General features: G+C 41.1%; 1 protein-coding gene and 1 non-coding gene across 3 annotated transcripts; both read left to right on the top strand.

Moving 5' to 3' along the window:
* Nucleotides 1-663: 663 nt before the first annotated feature.
* LOC139632127 (NADPH oxidase 4) lies at nt 664-20,401 on the top strand. Of its 2 annotated transcripts, none has more exons than XM_071496897.1 (18): nt 664-944; nt 1,327-1,422; nt 5,306-5,416; nt 6,065-6,149; nt 8,018-8,115; nt 8,507-8,534; nt 8,680-8,752; nt 9,912-9,992; nt 10,617-10,776; nt 11,905-12,069; nt 12,260-12,322; nt 13,126-13,186; nt 14,014-14,095; nt 15,252-15,371; nt 15,485-15,593; nt 16,536-16,604; nt 18,745-18,845; nt 18,945-20,401. In XM_071496897.1, exons 1-18 carry the CDS (start codon nt 888-890, stop codon nt 19,063-19,065), a joined length of 1,680 nt encoding a protein of 559 aa, XP_071352998.1. In that variant the 5' UTR covers nt 664-887; the 3' UTR covers nt 19,066-20,401. The 2 variants fall into 2 exon arrangements, with proteins under 2 accessions (XP_071352998.1, XP_071352997.1); XM_071496896.1 differs by lacking the exon at nt 664-944 and adding an exon at nt 1,005-1,129 and having other exon boundaries at nt 18,945-19,204.
* On the top strand, nt 17,442-17,513 carry trnad-guc (transfer RNA aspartic acid (anticodon GUC)). Its single transcript has one exon. It is a non-coding gene; the product is annotated as a tRNA-Asp (tRNA).
* Nucleotides 20,402-20,706: the final 305 nt, after the last annotated feature.

The raw sequence follows: 20,706 nt of genomic DNA, 5'->3' as shown, positions 1-20,706 counted from the left end.
TGTTTTAACTAATGGCTTTTACTCATGCCTTATAGATCAGTTATAGCCTAAGCCATCAATAACAACAAATTTGGTTGCCAGGTTATGAAAAATCTGGTTTCTATGTGTTAATGATGCTGTTACAGATTTTGGTAATCTATGAATCAGTGCTCATCAGTCCTTCACTATTTAATAAGCCTCAACCTGCACTTGACAAGTCATTGAGTTTTAATGATCAATTTTGTCATTTGGAAATGTTTAGTCTTCAATATCTTCAGTTGCAAAAGTTGTTTTAAAAAACTGCGTTGAACCGATCAATAATCAAAAATGATGATGAAAAAAATATATAATAAAATAAAATATAATAAAAATGAAAATCAAATAAGTGAAGGCTATAGGCCAGTGTATGTTTTAAGGCTTCATTGGGACAAGTTAGTCTATGGCTCCCTCTGCTGACAGGGAGGAGTTAAGAGGAGCGGTGGGTCTCCGTGTATTGTTCCCCTTGTCTGTTGTGTTATCTTTATTTGGCCCAGTGTAGTTTTTGGTCGGGATGTCCGGGCGGTGCTGCTCACTTGCCGCCGCTCAGGCCTGATGCGAAGCGGGCTGAAGTGAGAGGAGGAGACGGCGAGAGATGCGGCCGCTCAGGCTCATTGGGTTTGGGGGGGGCATGAGAAATCCATAGAGCAGACAAGAGCGGCGAGACGGAGGCAGGACGGAGCAGACACCGGCCGGTCTGTGGACGCTGCGCACACACGCACACGCACACGCACACGCGCACACAAGCAGGCAGGCGGATAGAGAGAGAGAGAGAGAGAGAGAGCTGCCGGGAAGGACGGGTCTGTGCCTCTCAGCCACGCCGAGGCTTCGGTGAGAAGTTTGGGCAGCTGCACAGTCCCCGAGAGGGCATCATGGTTGTGTCGCTGCGGAACTGGGTCGCCAACGAGGGAGGAAAGCATCTGATCCTGGTGGGGAAAAAACTTCTGGTTTTGCGGCTTTTCAGCTCCTCTCAAATCTTATTCTGTTAACGGATCTGTCTGCTTTACTTTTTTTTTTTTTTTTTTTTCAACGCGTCCTCTCAAGACAAGTTCTGAGGAAAATCACACAATCAAACTCAGGGACTAAATGAATTAACTGTTGTCACTGCTCAATAGTGAGTTTATTGTACTTAATGTACTCTGTCCATACAGCCTGCTAAAGCCATTACTGTGTATGACAAAGATTAACATTTTATTTTAAGATCAAATATAGCTAAGTGATGGTTAGATTACACTGTACATGCTGTGCTTTTGTGGATTATGTGTGTGTGTGTGTGTGTGTGTGTGTGTGTGTGTGTGTGTGTGTCTGTAGATGCTGTGGTTGGGTGCTAACACCTGGCTTTTCCTGAAGACCTTCCTGCTCTATTCCACTGGACAGCAGTATCACTACCTCTACAAGATGCTCGGGGTAAGACCTGCACATTAACATACAGCCAATACCACATTTATTATTTTCCTCACATGTTTCAATACTTAATTTACGACAGAGCTCATGCATATTACAGTCACTGTCACATGCTTACTGCCAGCCAAGAATGAATCATTAAGGTTGCAATCTGTGATCCAAAACAAAAAAAGGACAGCTTTGGATCTGTTGGCTCTGGGCGGAGAGGTTGACAGACTGCATCACATAAGTGCTCAACCACTAGTGCATATCTGTGTGTGGGTGTTTGACATGAAAGAGAGCTGAGCACTAAGTCAGCTGTGTATATGTTGTGTTTAGTTAATTAATCAAGCTGCAACCCACATGAAACCAGAGACACATTGATGGATATTGCCATGAATGTCTAGCTGTTGCTTGTTACCTGCACTCCCACGCGCTACATTAGTAAACACTTAATCACAGCCCTAACAATGAAACTCTTACTGTATTGGGAACTAAATGAAATAGTAGATAATAGATGATTGAAACCACCTTTGTGAGCGTGCAAAGCCTTTCACATGAGCATATCCACATTTGTAGATTTTGATTGTGTGCATATTGGTAAATATAGATTATCACTGTGGACAAAAACTGTTGAGAAGTAGCAATTGAGATGCAAAGAAATTGCTAATCATTAAAAGCTGAATTTCAGCACAAAAACTGAGTGTGCCAGGAGTGCGCAGTATCACAAAGAGAAGAGAAACATTCACTAGTTCACTGATGTTTGCATCTTCATATATCATGGAGCATGGCTCAAAAATGGGTCATCTGATGCATTTTTAGTGCAACAATGAGACTGGAAGTTTTCATCAGCACAGCCTGATGATGTTGAGAAAACCTGCTGCTGTATTCAGTGGCTTCACAGATTTCTATTAATATCTCTGAAACAAGTTTAGTGATGGATGGTCATCTCTCACATGCAGGTTTAATGAGTCTGAGTTATGACTATAAACTCTGTGACAGCAATTAGCCACAACTGTATGTGTGTGTGTGTGTGTGTGTGTGTGTGTGTTGGCCACTCTGTGCCAACTCTAGCTGGCCAATAGTGACATGAGCCTGGGTGCACACACACACACACGCACACACACACACACACAAAATCAGGATTTTGATGCATGCTAACCCACGTGAACCTTGGTGTAATTGTTGTCACAAGTTCATGCTGGTGTGTGTGTGTGTGTGTGTGTGTGTGTGTGTGTCTGGGTGTGTGTATCTATGTCACAGTGTGTGTTTAGTTCCAGAGAAAACATTCCTTGCCTTTGGAGAAAATCATACAAATACCACTGACATTACTGTCCAATCACCTGAGACTTTCTGAGCTCAGACAGCTTTGCTTCCTTTTGCTTTCCACCAGCTGGATCTCCGTCATGTCAAAAACCTGTGTCTGCATCATATTGCTTGCTGTTAGGTCACTTCAGCTGAACAAACTGTGCAACTTGTTTATAATTAATATTAATTGCCAATTTAGTGGAAGCAAGGACCGTTAGCATCCCTTCTTTTTTCTTCCTATTTTTATTCTTATGTGTTCGTAATGTAAATCCTTGTCTTAGCATTTTGTTGTGAGTGTGGTGATCTTCTTAAAAAGAATGTACAAGCAATATAAAATGTGATACCACTTTGTAGTTGAAGGGGAAAATGTGGAGAAAGTATCAAAATCATTTCATCAGAGTATGTTGCAGTATTTTGAGTCTGAGTATTGTTACATAACAGCTTTAAAACATAAAGAACACAGTATGAAAATCAAACAGAGGAAGCGACTTTGCAGCATGAAATAAGTGGCAGAATCAGATGTGGCAGTGAGCAGCATGTGTGAGCTATTCATGCTCTGCCTGTACAGTGGAAGGCACAGGGGAGAGAGAGGGGCAAGTGTGGGCACGCCTCTGGCTTTAACTGAATGCCTTGCCAGAGGGCTGAAGTTTTTTTTGTGTGTGTGTAGCTAAGTGTGTATATAGGCATGATTATGTGTGTGTATGTGTGTGTCTGAGTGTCTACATGCAAGATGGAGATGTATTTCAAAGCTTTAATGTTGCTGAAGGGGATTTCGATTTAACTTCAAAAAGCATCTTATCTTATTCACCTGTTTAGTATGTGTGTGTGTGTGTGTGTGTGTGTGTGTGTGTGTGTTTTGGTTATTTGGGGTTCGGGGATGTACAGAAAGCAGGATATCTGATCTCCTGCTTGTGGTTTTGCCGTCAGCTGCTTTTCTTTAGGAAGCTGTATTGAGTGAATGTGTGTGGGACGTATTTAAAGGGTAAAGGTATCAGACTTTTTAAGTTCACTGATGCCAACCTTCACTTGCTATGTGTAGACTCTAGCTCTGCATGCTCCATTTTTATTTTTTAAAAACCCTGCTGAATATCTGTCACTTCCACCTTTTTCAATTAGTTGTGCTGTGAATTGTACTCCCTCGTGCCCTCATGGACTGAAGGTGGATTGTCATTTTGCTTTTCTAATCCCTTAAAATTTGTGCGTGTCCACTTGCGAGGTCAGCGGTGGCCGTGTGTATGATTAATCCTATTTTTTTCTAACTAACTTCCTGGATTATGTTATGTGTCATTGTGTGCCATTTTCACCCACTGATTTTGGGTGAAATATCCCTTAAAATGTAGGACTACAGCTTCACACATGAGCTGTCTCTCCTCTTTTGTTCCTCTGATCTACACACTCACACACCGTCATCTCACACTAGTTGTTTCAGTTTCTTTGGGATAATCGGAAGTGACAGCACCAGCGGTGCACACAGAGGCTGCCAAGAAAGTGTTTAAATGTGCTGAGTTTAGCAGACGCTGAAGTACATTCAGTGTTTCCGCTTGAAAACAGCTTCGATCGTTTAGCCGTACCTTGAGATTTGTAAAGCCAGATTACACGGCTGACATCTCTCCCATGTCACTTCAAGTAAGCTGTGCACTTTTCATCCTGCTCTGAGATGTAGTGGTAATGTATCAGCGCACTTTTCTTCCATTACCTGAACCAACCCTAACCTGTAATGGACAGATGACAAATTGTAAAATCTGTATGTGTCGGCCAGGCAGTGATGTGTTGTCAGAGGTCAGAAACTGAATCACACATGTCACCATCAAAGAGTAGAGTTAGTTTATTCGGAGATGATCTGTGAGGTGAGTCACAGCTCAGTCAGACCTGAACACACTCACACATCATAATACACATATTTATGGATTCAATATGTCTCACATTTTCCTTTAACTTTGATGTCCATTAAGTTTTCTGTCATATCAAAGTAATACAGTGGTAGATTTTGGTGCAAAAATAAACTGCTACTAGTTAATTAATTTCTAATACTTTTAATAGTGCCTTGTATTTTCCTTGTGTTGAAATCCCCTAAACTAATTAAAAAGGCCCATACTGTAACAAACTTTGATAACCTGATTAATCAGTGTCAGAAAACACAAAGTTGTACATTCGTGTGTCTGGCTTTGCACCCTGTTCAATTGCAGTAATAATCCAACATTTTTTTTCCTATTGATTACCTTTTAAAATAGATCAACCCCAACCTCATATGAGATTTTGAAACAATATTTTAAACATTCTTTTAAACAGTTAATGACCCGTGAAGTCATCATCCTGACAAATTTATTTAAAAGCAAAGCCACTTAGCAGAGAGACGCCTAAAGGAAGAACGCTTCCTAGCTGTCCATACTGAGAAGGACGAAGATGGTTTTAAAAATCTCTGTGTGGCAGGGAAGTCATGCCTCAAGCCGTCAGTGCACACACTAGTCCAAATAGTCCAAATCTGAATAGGAACAACTGAAAAGTGCGTGTTCATAATCCACCAGACCCTTATCACCTTACAGCCTCTGAATAGGTCCTATTGCATCAACCTGCCTAACAACATGTATGTCTTCCCCAGCTCGGTCTATGCATCAGCAGGGCGTCAGCGTCTGTGCTGAACCTGAACTGCAGCTTGGTGCTGTTGCCCATGTGTCGCTCCCTGCTCACCTTTGTCCGAGGAACACACACGGTGAGAAAAGAAACAGAGGGGTGAAGGGATGATGGGAAATGGTGGGGGTACGGAGGGAGGAAAGACAGAGAGATAGGAAGACGGATGGAGTGATCAGTGGGTAGGATTATAGTCAGTATCACTTCAATTTAGATGTAATATAAGTCTCAGTGTTGACCAACCACTGAGGAACATAATCAAGGAGAAATTAGGGTTTATTGATTTGATTGATTTATTTAGCATTTTTATTTGAAACAGCAAATTGATCATCAGTTTAAATGTCTACAGCTGTCGCTTATTCTATATCCTTCAAAATAAAGGAACTCTCATCACAAGGCCGTTTTAGATAAAGGAGAAACTTTCTTTTTTGGTTAAAAAAAATGGGCGGCTACAGCACATTTTTTATTTTGTCACTTTAAAGATATGGGGTTTGTCCAAAAAATCTATGATGGTGTTCTAGTTAGTATCTTTTTGTGTAAACCTACCTCGAAATAATCTGTAGCCGTCAGCTTAATTTATGATGTAAAAATGCAAGAAAACAGTTGAAAGGTTGGTGCATTATTAGTATAGATGAATTAGTAATGTTATGTTATGTATTATGGTTCCCATGAATCCATGTCTTGAAAGTAACTCTGTTGTCTGTGTTACCATACACACGCACACACGCAGGTATCGAGCAGAAAGACACGCAGACTGCTGGACAAGAGCAAGACCTTTCATGTGGCCTGTGGAGTCACCATCTGCATCTTCTCTGGTAAAAACTGTCACTTATCAGCGCAGCTCATGTATCACTGGGTGTGTAAAGTGTGTGCGCCTGTGTAAAGTGTGGATAAATGGAACCAGGCTGGCTCGGCATTCCTGGGGTGCCAGCTGTGACGTCCTCCCAGCTGGTCATGTGTGTTGTTGCTGTCAAGCTGTGTGTGTGTGTGTGTGTGTGTTCTTGTTGCTCTTGAGAATCTCCTCTCATAACATCATGGGAGCTCCTTGCAGCTGTGCGTCCGCTGGGTCTCTGGTTTACAAGCTTCTTCCCTTTATTCATCAGTCAGTGTCGGGTGTTTTTTCTGAGGAGCCTGGCTCATATTTGTATTTCAGTGACACATGAGAGGCTCATTAAAAAAACATGAACTGCAAGTGAAGTTTGCACCAGCCACCTGCATATAACAACGTTGTCTTTTCTTTGATAGTGATCAGAGCTTCTACAGAAGTCTTGCTCTGGTCTTAAGATATGTTGAGTAGTAACACTGTGATGGTAACCGATAGGATTTGGGATGTAATACACTCATTAACTACACAGCATATAGAGGAGACTGACGTGATTGATTTGAAAGTGGTACTTCAGTGATTTAGTTCTGCATACAGGACAGAGATTAACAAAGAATGGTCAAAACCTGTGTAGCAGAGGCGTAGATGTCCTTACTTCTATGTATCAAGCCTGAAAAACACAAGATCTTACACTTCCCAAAATGCAGTTGGATAGTGTTAGATGCTATCTGCATGGAAAATGCCCATGTTTTTAAACTCCATGTTCCATGTGTGTTATGCATTTGGAGTTGGCAACACTCCTCCAGAGCCACAGAGCATGTTGTACAATTGTTTTCACAGACTGTCGTTTTTGTATGTGAAACCAGTGTTTCAGAGTTAGCACTAAATATAAAGTACAGATGAGGGTGATCAGAATTAGTTTTGCACGTATTTGGTGGTAGTGTGAGAAGAAAATAATGTGCCAGTCCACACGAACTATATCGGATTCATCTTCTGGGCAGCATGGATATTTGTGCCAAACGTCATGGCAACCCCTCTAATCGTTGCAGAGACATTATACTTAAAAAAAGAATTGTCAGGCTCATGCTGGTGCTGCTGCTGTCTGAGGACCGTGACTGTCTGTAAAAAAAAATTCAGGGCAATCCACCCAATAGCTGTTGAGATATTTCAGTCTGACATTGCGATCCATAGAGCCAATAGAATGATGGAAATTAAAGAACTGCAAGAGCTGGCATCTGTTCTTCACTGTTACATCATCTGTAAAGCTTAAACCCTCTTTCACCCTTACCATAGACACACACACACGCACACACACACACACATCTCTTCCCTTCAGGCTACGTTCTCATGTTCTAATAGCGGAGTGCTGAAGGTCTGAGACAACAAATGACAATGAAGACAGAGAGGCAGCAGGGATGGGAGAGAGACAGAGACTGAGACAAGGCAGAAAGGGGGGGGGGACTGAGAGAGGATGTGAGTGAGAAAAAAAGGACCCTTGTGTCTCATGATCACGCCCTCTAATTCCATCAGCTGTCGAACGGCTGCGTGGTTAGCCTATGATGTCAGGAAAGTGTGTGTGTGTGTGTGTGTGTGTGTTTGTGTGTGTGTGTGTGTGTGTGTGTGTGTGTGTGTGTGTGTGTGTGTGTGTGTGTGCATGTCGTGAGTCAGGAGGATGTTTTGCCGACTTTCTGCTGAATAGACAAAGAGATGTTTGTACAAGTGTTCGCTTGCATTTTGATCCTTATAATAAATTGTGTGTCTGTCTGAAGCAGAGGAGATGTTCAGCATATCTGCTGGTGGCTGTGCACAAAAATGTGTGTTTTAAATCAGTTTTGTGTAACCCTCTCTCTCCCTCTCCAGTTGTGCACGTGTCTGCCCACTTGGTGAATGTCGTGAACTTCAGTGTAAGCTACTCAGATGACTTCCCTGCTCTTAACTTGGCTCGCTACAGAGGAGAGGTGAGACACAAGCACACACATTTCTACACTACTGCACTGAACTCAGCCCTTTGAACAAGTGAGGAAAACACACACTTCTTCCAAAAAATGTCCTCACTCTTAAGCAAGGGTCGCCAACTGTGTGCCACAGAGAGCCTTCAGACTGCAGGTTTTCAGTCCGATCAAAGACTCCATCAACTGATTAACAGGCTTTCAAGTAGAGGGGAGGAGCTTAGCAATGAAGTCACCTTGTGAAGTGATGTGTTGGAATGAAGCCTGCAGACTGTATTTTCTCCATAGTACACAGCTGGCTGGCCCTGCAGTGTCTAAAACTCAAATTAGTCCTCACAAAATCAGACGTAGACAATAACATGTGCAAACAACTCTTTCTTTTGTTGCATTTCCCTCCCAGGACCCTAAGCTGATCATTTTGACCACAAGTAAGAGGGATTACTCTTTCTTTTACAGAACTGCATATATACCAATACAACATAATCCTCTCTGTCTTTCTCTCTCTTTAAATATCCTCTTCCCTGTATTACTTATTTTTGCTGTTTTCTTTCTGTTTTTGCTGGTTTTCTTTAGTCCCGGGAGTCACGGGTGTCCTGTTGGTTCTCATCCTTTTCCTGATGTTCATGTCCTCCTCCTACTGTGTACGGTAGGTCCCCTGAATCACCATCCTCCATCATAATCACCATAGTTTCTGTTTGTTTGTTATGTTGTTATGTTGAGAGGTGGATACAGTTTTACCAGTTCTCTTAATACAGCCCAGGCTTTTGTGCTTAAATGCATGTGTCTCTGTCTCTATGTCTGTCTCTCTCTGCATATGTACGCGCCTTTGTCTTTCTGTGGAGTTTACAGCTTCCTTGTTTGTTTGTGTGTGTTTGTGTGTGTGTGTGTGTGTGTGTGAGAGAGAGAGAGAGAGAGATGAAGAGAGAAATGGAAGCTGGAAACCATGAGGAGACATGCTAACAGTGGTCTGTTACAGAGCAAATCCCCACTAAATGTTCCACTCTCAGCTCTGTCATTACTGAGGTCATAGTGGGTCACCCACTCTGCATGTGTGTGTCTTAACTAGTGCAGGTGTGTATGACTTGAAGTGTGTGTGTGTGTGTGCGCTCTCCTAGCTTTTCTCAGTAATTGAACGGAGGATAAGAGGCTTTTCCAGACCACTTAAGGCTTTAGATAAGAGTTTGGGTAAGTGGCTGGAGTGGTGGGATGATGGCTGCAGCACACCAGAGGAATACCTGCATAATGAGTCATGATGATCCTGGGACACATTAATACAAATATAATGTGTATATTTTGTAAATTACAATACTTGCATCAGCATTTTACCCTCTAACATCTAACAGCAGAAAACAGCAAAAACCACCACCTCCTGCAAATCCCTATCTGTTTTCTGGGGTTATTGCCATTGGATTATGAGAGAGTGACCACTGAAAAGGGGGTGAAGAGAAATCCTTTTAGATGATTTAAAATGAATTGCTCAGTACCTGTGGTGTCCCTGTACAGACACAGGATGAAAGAAGAAGAAAACAAACATGAAAGAAGTTGCAGTCAAAGAGGAAGAATACAGTGTTTATGGGGGGGTCATTGTGTGTAATGACCCCTTGAATATATTGACCTCTGGTGTCCTGCTTACTCAGGCTCTGAGCTGAGAGTCTCTGCGTCTGCTCCTGAACAAACTCCAGCCTCGCTTTCTTCTTTTGTTTTGTTTTGTTGTGTTTCTCTGATCCTCCTGTGTCCTTATGTCATGCTTCCACGTTACCATTACTCATTTACATCGATTTTTTTAATCGTTTTTTTTTTTTCAGGGTGTCTAACTATGAGATCTTCTGGTACACACACAACCTCTTCATTGTCTTCTACATCATCCTTATGGTGCACATGGTTGGGTAGGTCTCAGAGCTTAGCCCACTAATGGCAGCACTAAATCTATGTGTGTGGGTGTGTGTCTGGGTTTATCTCTGCAGGAGTTGCTGAGTTTTTCTGCACTGTTGGTACTGTTTGTCCCCATCTTAACCTCTACCTTCAGAGATAAGAATTTGCTTCATGTATGAATGTCAGCAAATATTGGAGACTCCTGTTGCAGTGGATGGAGACATCTCTAACTCTCTTTTAGCAACTTAAACTTCACCCACAAAAATTATGTTTGTCTCAGCTCCTCTGGGAGTACAACAGCCACAGCGATATGTGCATCCTCTTGTAAACAGTTTTTATTTCATGAAATCATGCAATGTTCTACTGGCTTACTTCATTAAAAATATTATATTTTAAAATCATGACAGCCAATGGGGAAACACTTGGCCAGCCAGCCAATGGTGTAACTTCATGACTCAGTCATGTGACATTCAGCTGATCAAAGGTTTAACTTGATCAGTCACTCAGTCAGTCACGGACATTAACGTCTATAGGCCCCGTCCCTCTGTTGCAGCCAAAAAGTGGATCATAATACTCATAATACACGTTACCATAAAAAACCAAACTATCATCACCTTGATTTATGTCTTTTCCACCAGTGGAGCTCTGAAGTATCAGACCAACATAGAGGCCCACCCTCCTGGCTGCCTCAGAGCCAATCAGAGCAGCACAGGGTCGCAGGACAAGGAGCTGGACAAGGGTGAAGATGAAGAGAGGAGATGCACAGAGGAGGCTCACTTCCAGCCACACTACCCTCAGGTGTGTGTGTGTTACCTGTATCCTGGCATTTACATTTGTGTGTGTGTGTTTGTGTGTGTGTGTGTGTGTTGGGTTGAAAGAAGTGCTGTCCGTGCTCCAGTGGGTGAGCAAGTGTTGTGCACGTGTGCTGAGTTTGAGGAGTGTTGGAGGGAGTTTATTAGAGGTGTAGTGCTGTTAGGGAGGAGCAGACATCCTCTCTCTACATCAAGGCATGTGTTTGTGTGTTTCTTCCTGCGTGTGTGATTATGTGTTTGCACATGGTCGTTAAGCAACGAGCGGGGTCCATAAAATCCCCTTTATACCCGATTGTGCTCCCCAGGCTTTACTGGAGCTGTGAGCAATTAGTCTGCCACAGGTAACTGCCGGCAGAAAGAAACAGAAACGCCACCCACTGTGATAGATAGATTGAGCACGTATTTTCAGGAATGTCTCTCTTTGCCCAGGTTTGATTCAGAGCCCCCTTGTGTTACTGTGATGGGAACAAGTTGGGAAAATTAGAAAGCCTTGATAAACAGCAAGTGATGCAGCCTAAGATTCCCAAAGCTTCCTGTATCAGGGCTAATTCTTGTCATATTGCACAGACGGTGATTATGAGCAGCCTAGTGGCAAAAAAGTTTTCATGTCAGCCTCGTAGTTGTAATTCCTGCTGGATTTCTGACAGCAACACTAATGCAGTCGATATAGCCAATTAAAAATGAGCTATACACTGTCTATTTGTATCTGTTTTCAAATATGTAACACAATAAAAATAGTTAATTTACATTTATCTACTGTGACTCTAAGGCCATTTACAGGGCAAACCATCTTGGAATAATGCATGAACACTCCCAAGTGTAAATAAACAGTTTTTTCTGCCTTAAAGGAAAACTGTGATTTTTTACAATATACAGTTTAATTTTTGCATCTCTGGCCATTGGTTCTATTGTTTATGATACTGTGTACTCACCAAAGTGGGATCTCTGAACATCGCTACAAACAGACCTAGCTATGACACTGAACTCCCAATACCTTTGACAGTGTGACTAACTGTAAACGTGACACTTTTATTTCATGTAGAAAGCCTCAAGTGTGATAGCGAGTGTAGTTTTGGTGTCATTTGTGCTGTGTTGTGTCTCCATGTGTGCTTAGACATGGCTTTGGGTGTCTGGTCCACTCTGCCTCTACTGTGCGGAGCGCTTCTACCGCTACATCAGGAGCAGTGACCCAGTTACCATAGTGACAGTCATCAAGCATCCCTGTGATGTCTTCGAGTTGCGCATGCTAAAGAGGAACTTCAGAGCTCGTCCTGGACAGGTGAGAGGACATGACATGTATTTATCGCCAAACATTTTGTTTTGTTACGTCTGAGTTGTATTTTATTCCATATTTTTCTGTTCCATCGTTTGTGTCTCCTCCCTCTCTAATCCTCTCTTCTCTTCCTTCTTCTTATCTCTCTGTCATCCTGCTGTTGTGCCATCTCTTCCTGTCCCTCTGTTTTTCTCAGTATATTCTTCTTAACTGTCCAGGTGTCTCTTCATTTGAGAACCATCCCTTCACACTTACAAAGGTAAGACTTCATTTAACTCTCCAGCTCGCTGCAACACATTCCTCCCTCATGACACAATGCAAACTCACACTCACACACACACACACACACACACACACACACACACACACACACACACGTTTTTACGGTTTTTTAAACTTTCTTCCCCGTGGCAAAGAACATGCAGTCCTTTGTCTGTCTCAACATCCTGGCCCCTCTACTCTCGGCTGGCACTTGATTGACAGCTGGGTCGTGCAGTAGTATTCAGTTTCACATTGTTTATTGATGTTTTCAGATTTAGTCCAGCTTGTATAAGACAAAAGCGGAAGATAAAGAAACAACTTTCTGCTTAGACAGCATACAGGGATGGACTCAGACTCATTCACACGCACTTGTGCACAAAGAGACACACACACATATACTGTGTGCATGCCTGTGCCTGGTGTGTTATGGAGCTTTGAGGAGGAGGGCAGAGAATCACACTGACAGAGAGCAGACAGACCCCTGAGGCTAGTAACGCTGTCTGCCAACAGGAAGACTGTGTGTGTGTGTCCAGGAGTGTGTGTTTGTGTGTGTGTGTGTGTGTGTGTGTGTGTGTGTGTGTGTGTGTGCGTGTGCATTGTTTAATGTAATGAAAACAACTAACTATGTTGTGTACATGTGCTCTGGATTGTGTATTTGTGTGCATGTCAGTGTCTCTTGTATTAGTTGCATATGTCTGTGTGTGTGTGTGTGTGTGTGTGTGTGTGTGTGTGTGTGTGTGTGTGCGTGTGTGTGTGTGTGTGCGTGCTGTGACTCATTGTTTGCGCTCTAACTCCTCACAGTGTCCAACAGAGAACAAGGAAACTTTTGGCATCCATCTGCGAGTCGTGGGAGACTGGACTGGTGGGTTCACACACACACACACACACACACACACACACAAATGTAGTTTTTTTCGGAAATGCGCTCTCCCCAGAGAGGAGAGGTAATGCAGAGGAGGACAAAACAAAATGAGCTCCATCCTGTCGTCTCTGATAAGGAACAGAAAGAGTGTGTGTCTTTTTGTCTGCGTCTTTCTGCACATATAAGCCTATGTAAGGTTCCCTGTCTGTGTCTATGCTGTGTGTGTGTGTGTGTGTGTGTGTGTGTGTGTGTGTGTTTGACTACTTTTTTTATCTTGATGCCTGCATGGTTCCCACAGTTTTGTTGTCTGGTTGAAAAACTTTATTAGTCATGACTACACAACACACACACAGTTTATTTACATCTACAGAGGTTGTGGGATTTCAGTTAAACTAAAGAGCTGGAAAACTGGAATCAGTGGATCAGTTTTATAGCCGTGGCCCTTTGGGGGTCGGGGTGGGTGGGGGGTGGGGGGGTGAAGAACATGTCCACTCATTCCCACTCACTACTGTACATACTCACACACACAGACACAGACACACAGACACACACACACACACACACGCTTTCAGAACACAGGAAGGGAAGTCGATTTGTTTGTGTTGGCCCCTTAATCTGCCATGACGTATGTGGTAAGGAAACATTGGGAAAAACTGAACTGGGATGTATAGAAAGACCCATAACAATGTATAGTTGTGGTATTTGTAAAGACATAATACTTGCATTATGTATGACCCTCCCTGTTCTTTGGGGTTAGACCTGTGGATGTGTATTTACAAAGCCTCTCCTCTCCTCTCCTCTCCTCTCCCCTCCCCTCCCCTCCTCAGAGCGGTTCACACAGCTGTTACTTCCTCAGCCGAGGATCGGCTTGGAGATCCTTCCCATGGTGCAACAGAGGAGATACCCCAAGTACATTTTCTGTCTGTGTCTGTGACTGTGTGAGTGATGTGGCTGACATGATTTCTCATGAAAGCTCAGAATCACAGAGGGGTCAGAGGTTACAACCTCCTGACCTCTGACCCTGTGCTCTTCCTGTCCTGTGTTTGACAGAGAGAGAGAGAGAGAGAAAGATAGGCAGGGATAGAGAGGGGGAGATGTGGGGTTGGAGAGAACAAGAGTTTGTTTTGCGACAGTAAACCAGAGCTAAACAAACCATCAAAAATCCCAACCCCCTTCCTCTGTTCAGTGGGCTAAGGTATACACTTACAGTCAGTAGGGTTAGGGTTCATTTCCATTGACATGTATCCTGCAACTAGTCTACATTCATATTTTGTTTATTACATTGCATTCTGATTAAGTGCCACTAATGTTCATTCATTTGAATTTCTTAGTCAAAATGAGGATTTTTATGCAGGATAACTGGTAGTAGGGAGTACTTACTATGAGACATTACAAGTTTTTTTTTTTCAAATGTCACCAGCAAACTAATATTTTGCTTTTTTACACATTTTCAGCCATGAATAAAACTTTCTCAGAAGTGTTACTGAGCACAGGGTTTGTGATTATGTGAGAGTTATCCTGAGCCAAGCCTCACTTGGCTATGTGGTGGGTGTTGGGGTGTGTAAAAGCTGCTGCAGCGTTACGTTTTCTGGGCTCAGTTTGGAGTTTCATGTATAATATTGTCTGAGCATATTTGGGTACACTTTGTTAATGCAGAGAAATTTTGGGGTTTGACTCTGCTTAATGTTTTTGGATCTGTGCATTGTGTGTGTGTGTATGAAGAAGGTGTATTTGTATGTACGTGTGTGTGTGTGTGTGTGTGTGTGTGTGTGTGTGTTGTGACACAAGTGTTTGAGCAGCTGTTGTGGAGAAGATGATTAGCTGTGTGTGAGTTTGGGGGATCATGGCCTGTCTGTCTGTCTTGTGTGTGTGTGTCTGTCTGACAGACACACACACACACACACACACACACACACACACACACACACACACACATATTGTAGGATATCTAATGAAGGATGTTTATCTGTTTATGTTTTTTTAACCCTGGGGTGAAGTATAAATACATGTATCCAGTTTCTTGGCTAATTTTCTTCTGTGTTTTTTGTCCACATCATACGTTCAGGCTCTACGTAGATGGTCCATTTGGAAGTCCATCAGAGGAAGTGTTTAACTACGACGTCAGTCTGTGTGTTGCTGGTGGAATAGGAGTCACACCGTTTGCCTGCGTACTGCATGCTCTGCTGTGAGTTGTGAAATATCAGGTACTGGAAAATGAGGAATACCTTGAGGGTGTATTTGATGTTTCCCTTTTTTTTTTTTTTCTCCCTCCGCTGCTCCCTGCTCCCTGACACCCAGTGATGGTTGGATGGGGTTCAGGTTGCAGAGGTTGTATTTTGTTTGGGTCTGCAGGGAGCTTCAGTCCTTCTACTGGTTTGCTGAGTTGCTGTGTGCCCTTCATCACAAGGTCGGTGCTGTAGCCTTCATGTTATATTAATTACAACATGGGAATTAACCTGTTGTTCATAATTAGAGTTTGGAAATTGTTTAATCAGCATTTTAGTATTTTTGTTTGCTTGAAAGTCAACACTGGGTCAGAAGATTCACTTTATGAAAGAACTTAAATATTTCTTTGGTATTTTTGAATGGAACCACTGCCCTTCAAAATGTCTGTGCCTGCCCTTGTTACTGTTCATTTAGAAAATGTAAATTAAGCCAGTTTAGATAATCCCACTTGCCACAGGCTATTGGGGCTAGCAACTTTTCAGTACTGTGTGTATTTGCTCTCAGACAGGTCAAAGAAAGTTTTCCAGGTTTTAGAGTGGCAGGGGAAGGTCAGAGGTTACGAATGTAAAAAAAAAAGCTGATGAGCAGGGGAGTACTTACTGTGGCACCTGTACTTTTAAAATCTCATTACAGTTAAACAATGTTTGTTTTGAAATATGGATTGATCAAATAAAAGCACTCATTAGGTAATGGTATCAAACTCTGCATAACTCCAACTCCAACTCTACTGTCACTGATTTGTTTTCTTGCATGTGTGTGTTTTTTGCAAAGAACATCTTTTTGACATTGTGAAATAGCATAGCAGGCCCTAGCATGTATGTATGTATATATGTAAGTATAAACCGATTTAAACAATATAAATTCAACAACTTGAGTTTTTACAGTGATGAGTAAAATGAGAAACATTAAAAGGTGAGGGACTTGCAGTAAAGTATATTTTCATTGTGAGTTTTGTTGGATTTAATGCCATCTTGTGGCTGTTAGTAATGTTACCCCTTATATTTCAAAGGAAGGCTTGGAATAAATACTGCATTTTATCCTCAATGTCTTTTTGCTAAATCAATCCAAACATGTCTCAGAACCACTAAACACTGAACTTTGCATGTTTGTATCTGTCATTTAGCTTTGGCAGGAAAACAGACCAGACTACTTTAACCTGAAACTGTACATCAGCCGTTCAGACAGTCTGCAGGTAGGTGTAGGCAGGACCTTACACACACACACACACACACACACACACACACACACACACACACACACACACACACACACAGAGTCATCTTTTCATTTCATTAGCTTTAATATATTTCATTATATATATATATATATATATATATATATATATATATATATCTTTTTTTTCACACATCCCTTCATCATTGAGCCACTGCTAGGCTTTAAAAACCTTGCCCACTAGGAGGCAGTATATGACTGCAGTCTAAAGTCTACACTGGATTTAACCATAAAACCAAAAGTCTGTTGAGTCACATTGTTTCAATCTGTGCATTTCTGTAATAATCCGCTTGTTCTGAACTGTATTCACATTCACAGTACAGACCATGGATTTTAACCATTTACAGTATTTATTTATAGAGTCGTGCAAACTGTTTTATTTGTATGAGGATGACAAAATTCAAGACAGTGTGAAAATCAAGAATGAAGACATAAACCTCCTGTTGATAGAGATGCTTACTTACCTTAGTTTCTGTAAAATGAAATAAAAAATAAAAAATAAGGCAGCAAAAGCAATAAAACAATAACTTTATATATTTAAATATAACTTTTTGGCCATATTCTTGATCCTTGAAAATAGCTGCTATTTCCTTCAGTGTTTATGCAATTGTTCATGTCCTTGAGATCAAGGCAAACTGATCATCGATCATCAGACTGGATCTAATGGAAAATCAACCCAGGGTTTTTACTGTTTATTTACATTTATTTTTTTAATCGTCCCACGGTGATTTACCATGTTTTCAGATCCGTTTGGAGGACTGACTTTTTTTACAGGACGTAACCTTCGAATCTCAACTCCTCGTTAGTATAGTGGTGAGTATCCCCGCCTGTCACGCGGGAGACCGGGGTTCGATTCCCCGACGGGGAGACGTTTCCTTTTCTCGACCCACGGATTCACTCAAGTTTACTGGCAGCCGAAAACCCACATGCTCGCCAGTACTCAGGTTTTAATTTTCGCGTACGAGTTCGACAACAATGAGTTTAGCAATAGCTACTTGCTGAAGTATGCGTGCACACGCAGGCTTAAAATGTGTTTCGTTTCTCAGATTTTTATGTTTCAAATGTAAAGCAATACGTGTATATATGACGTCGGTGTGAATATCAATAGGTAATAACCAATAACTAACTAACATGTTAGCTAGCTAAATCTACCTCTCCTTCCTTTTCTATTTCTCTTCTATCTTTCTTGTCACGTCTCCGCTTCATCCGTCATTTCAAATTAAAAGCCCTCTGCAGGAGTCGTGTCATAGAGACTTTGTGACACAGACATATGCAGTGGTGAGTTCAAGTTTCTAATACAACACAACCTGAAACAGCAGCCTAAAAAGTTAAAGTACTGCCTTTACTTATTTCTGTAAAAATCTATCTCTCTTTACATTAGGGATAAATAATATTATACTGATCACACAACACATAAAATAATTAGAGCACATTTCTATCTTTAATTATTGAAATTGGATTTGTTGAATACACTCCTTTATAGATAAAATGCTACAAATCAATTTGAATGTGTAATAGAAGTGTTTTTATTTTTAAAAGGATATCAGTTTTCTGTGGGATTATTATGTGGGAGCTCAGTTAAATGTAATTTATATGGTGGGTGACTTATCTTTAAGATAAAATTTGGTCTATCAGTCGCTTAATTGGCTTATACACAAACATCACATGTAGCTCATTATTTTTTACCTCATCAGTGCCTGTGTTTGTTTTGCTTTGCTTTTTTAATAACTGTCCACAACTGTTTTTATTACATATAACATTCAGTGTCTTGTAACCTAAAGAGCACAGACTGTGATGGTTTGCAGCGTAGCAGGAGAAAGCAAGACAAATGGAGGAACCTGTAGATTTCAACAGTTCTTCCTGATGAGGACTGTAGTAGAGGAGACAACATTTCCCTCACTTTGATTAGTTTGTGTACAGGAAATATCAACACTGACCTTTAATATGCTGGTCACAGATATGATTGCATGAATGTTTTTCCTCAAGCAGTGGTAACCTAATGGTCTTTGTTCCATCCAGATGCAGATGTTGATTAAAGTTTAATTAAAAAAAAAAAAAAAAAATAGAGATGTTTGTCTTATTTACCCTCTTTTTTTCAGAGCATGCCAGAGGAGAAGTACCGCCCACTCACCTCGAGGCTGCTGGTTGGTCGGCCCAGGTGGAAGTTACTGTTTGATGAGATTGGGAAGACCAACAAGAAGTGAGTAAAGTGAGAATGTCCAGGGTTAATATTTTCATTTTGTGAAAATTATAAATGGTGAACATCCTACAATATTACTGTCTTTCCCTGTGGCTTCAGTAAGCGAGTTGGGGTTTTCTGCTGTGGACCTAAAGGCATCTCCAGGACTCTCCACAGACTGTGTAACTCAGCCCGATCCTCTGGAACAATCTTTGAATTCAACAAGGAATCCTTCAGCTGATCGAACACCAGAACTGGTTCTACACTTCCTCAGTGAAAAAAACAGCAACTTTGGGATGGACAAATTTTAATACATTTTGGGACAAATATTCCTTTTTAGTACATTTCTCAATATCTTTGGCTCCACAAGCTTCAACTTCAGCATCTGATCTAATCAACCTCTGAGCATGATGCTCTGTTGGTCTGAAGTTGCTCACTGACTGCAATTCCATGACCACTAACGCAACAAGATAATGATATTACACTAGTGGGAGTCCATCTGTCAGTGGACCCGGGCAGAAACATGACACAGGGACCAGACAAACTATGTTTTATCCAAATGTTTAACAAACAGTTGCCTTAAATAACCAGAGAAGTGGAGCCACATGGACAAATCAAATATGGTAAGCACCATGTGCCAGTTTTAATGTTAACCAAGTGGCTGGTTTACACTCAGTCTCATTCAACCTCTGCTTGACACCAAACTGTCACCCAACAAGCTCTACTGACCAAAAGGTTCAGGTAATAGAAAACCAAATCAGAACCCACTTTTTTTTTTTTGGGTTAGCATTGAAAAACTACATCTCCCATAAGCCTCAGCCTTTGGCACGCAATCACAACACCATGGGAGGTGTAGTTTATGGATGCCGACTAAATCAAATATCACTATCCCTTACAGATATGGACACTGAGACACTGACATGGAGGGAAAACCCCTGTGATAAGTTTCAGGCTTTAGAAAGTTAATATAAAAAAAAAAAAAAAAAAAAAAAACAGTGGGAAAATGCCGGACTCTAGCTCTCTAGCTTATGAATCTGGATCTGTATGTCCCACTCATGGAAGCAGTATTTGTAGTGTCTGAGCTAAGGAGTGGAACCAAAATGGACACACAGTGGACAGCATTTGATATCATCCTGTTGTTTCACAAGATTTGCCATTATACAAAGGCAAACCTACACAACTACACCTCGCGCCAGTACTTTTAGTTAGTTGAATTTTGAATTTATTTATATATTTTTTAAAGTTATTTTATGTTATGTGAAAAACTTCTGCAGGGCTTTGGCAATTTCTCCACAAAATATTTTTACATATCTCCAGAGAGCACATTTATTGAATATATTCTAGACTCAGCTATTATTTTAAAATTGCCCAAATTGAAAACACCAGGTTTCTGCAAAGAATCGACCTTTTTATAGTTCTTATTTTGTGATGGAAAAAAACATATCCTGTCAAACTGTAATTAACCATTTATTTAGCATTTTAAGATTAAATGATTGAATGTTACATTTTTATGTCTATTTTCAGGATTGTCCTCTTTTTTAAGGCCAAATCTAAAATAAAGGATTTTCTATTTATTATATCTTGGTTATTTGCATATAGTTTACAAATTAATAACTATTTCAGATCCTTGAACTGTCTATTCTGTCTTTGCAAATGTATAATTCATAGTCACAAGCATATACTGAAGAAACAATGGTATTTTGACAAATACATTGAGTGTTTACAGTGGCTACATACAGTACATTAGAACTGTAACCTGCTAGCTAAGCTATTGCTAAACTTAAGAAACGAAATGAAAGAGAAAAGGCGGTTAAAAAAATGTTATTTTTTGAACAAGCTATAAAAGATGAATTTGTCCAAAACAATACCAGAGTCAACATTG

The sequence above is a fragment of the Trachinotus anak genome, unplaced genomic scaffold (assembly GCF_046630095.1).
Source record: "Trachinotus anak isolate AG129_WGS33_773 ecotype Australia unplaced genomic scaffold, CSIRO_AGI_Tana_v1 ptg000014l, whole genome shotgun sequence".
Taxonomy (NCBI): domain Eukaryota; kingdom Metazoa; phylum Chordata; class Actinopteri; order Carangiformes; family Carangidae; genus Trachinotus; species Trachinotus anak.
Note: the sequence above shows the minus strand (reverse complement) of the source record. Positions and strands in the feature narration are given on the sequence as shown.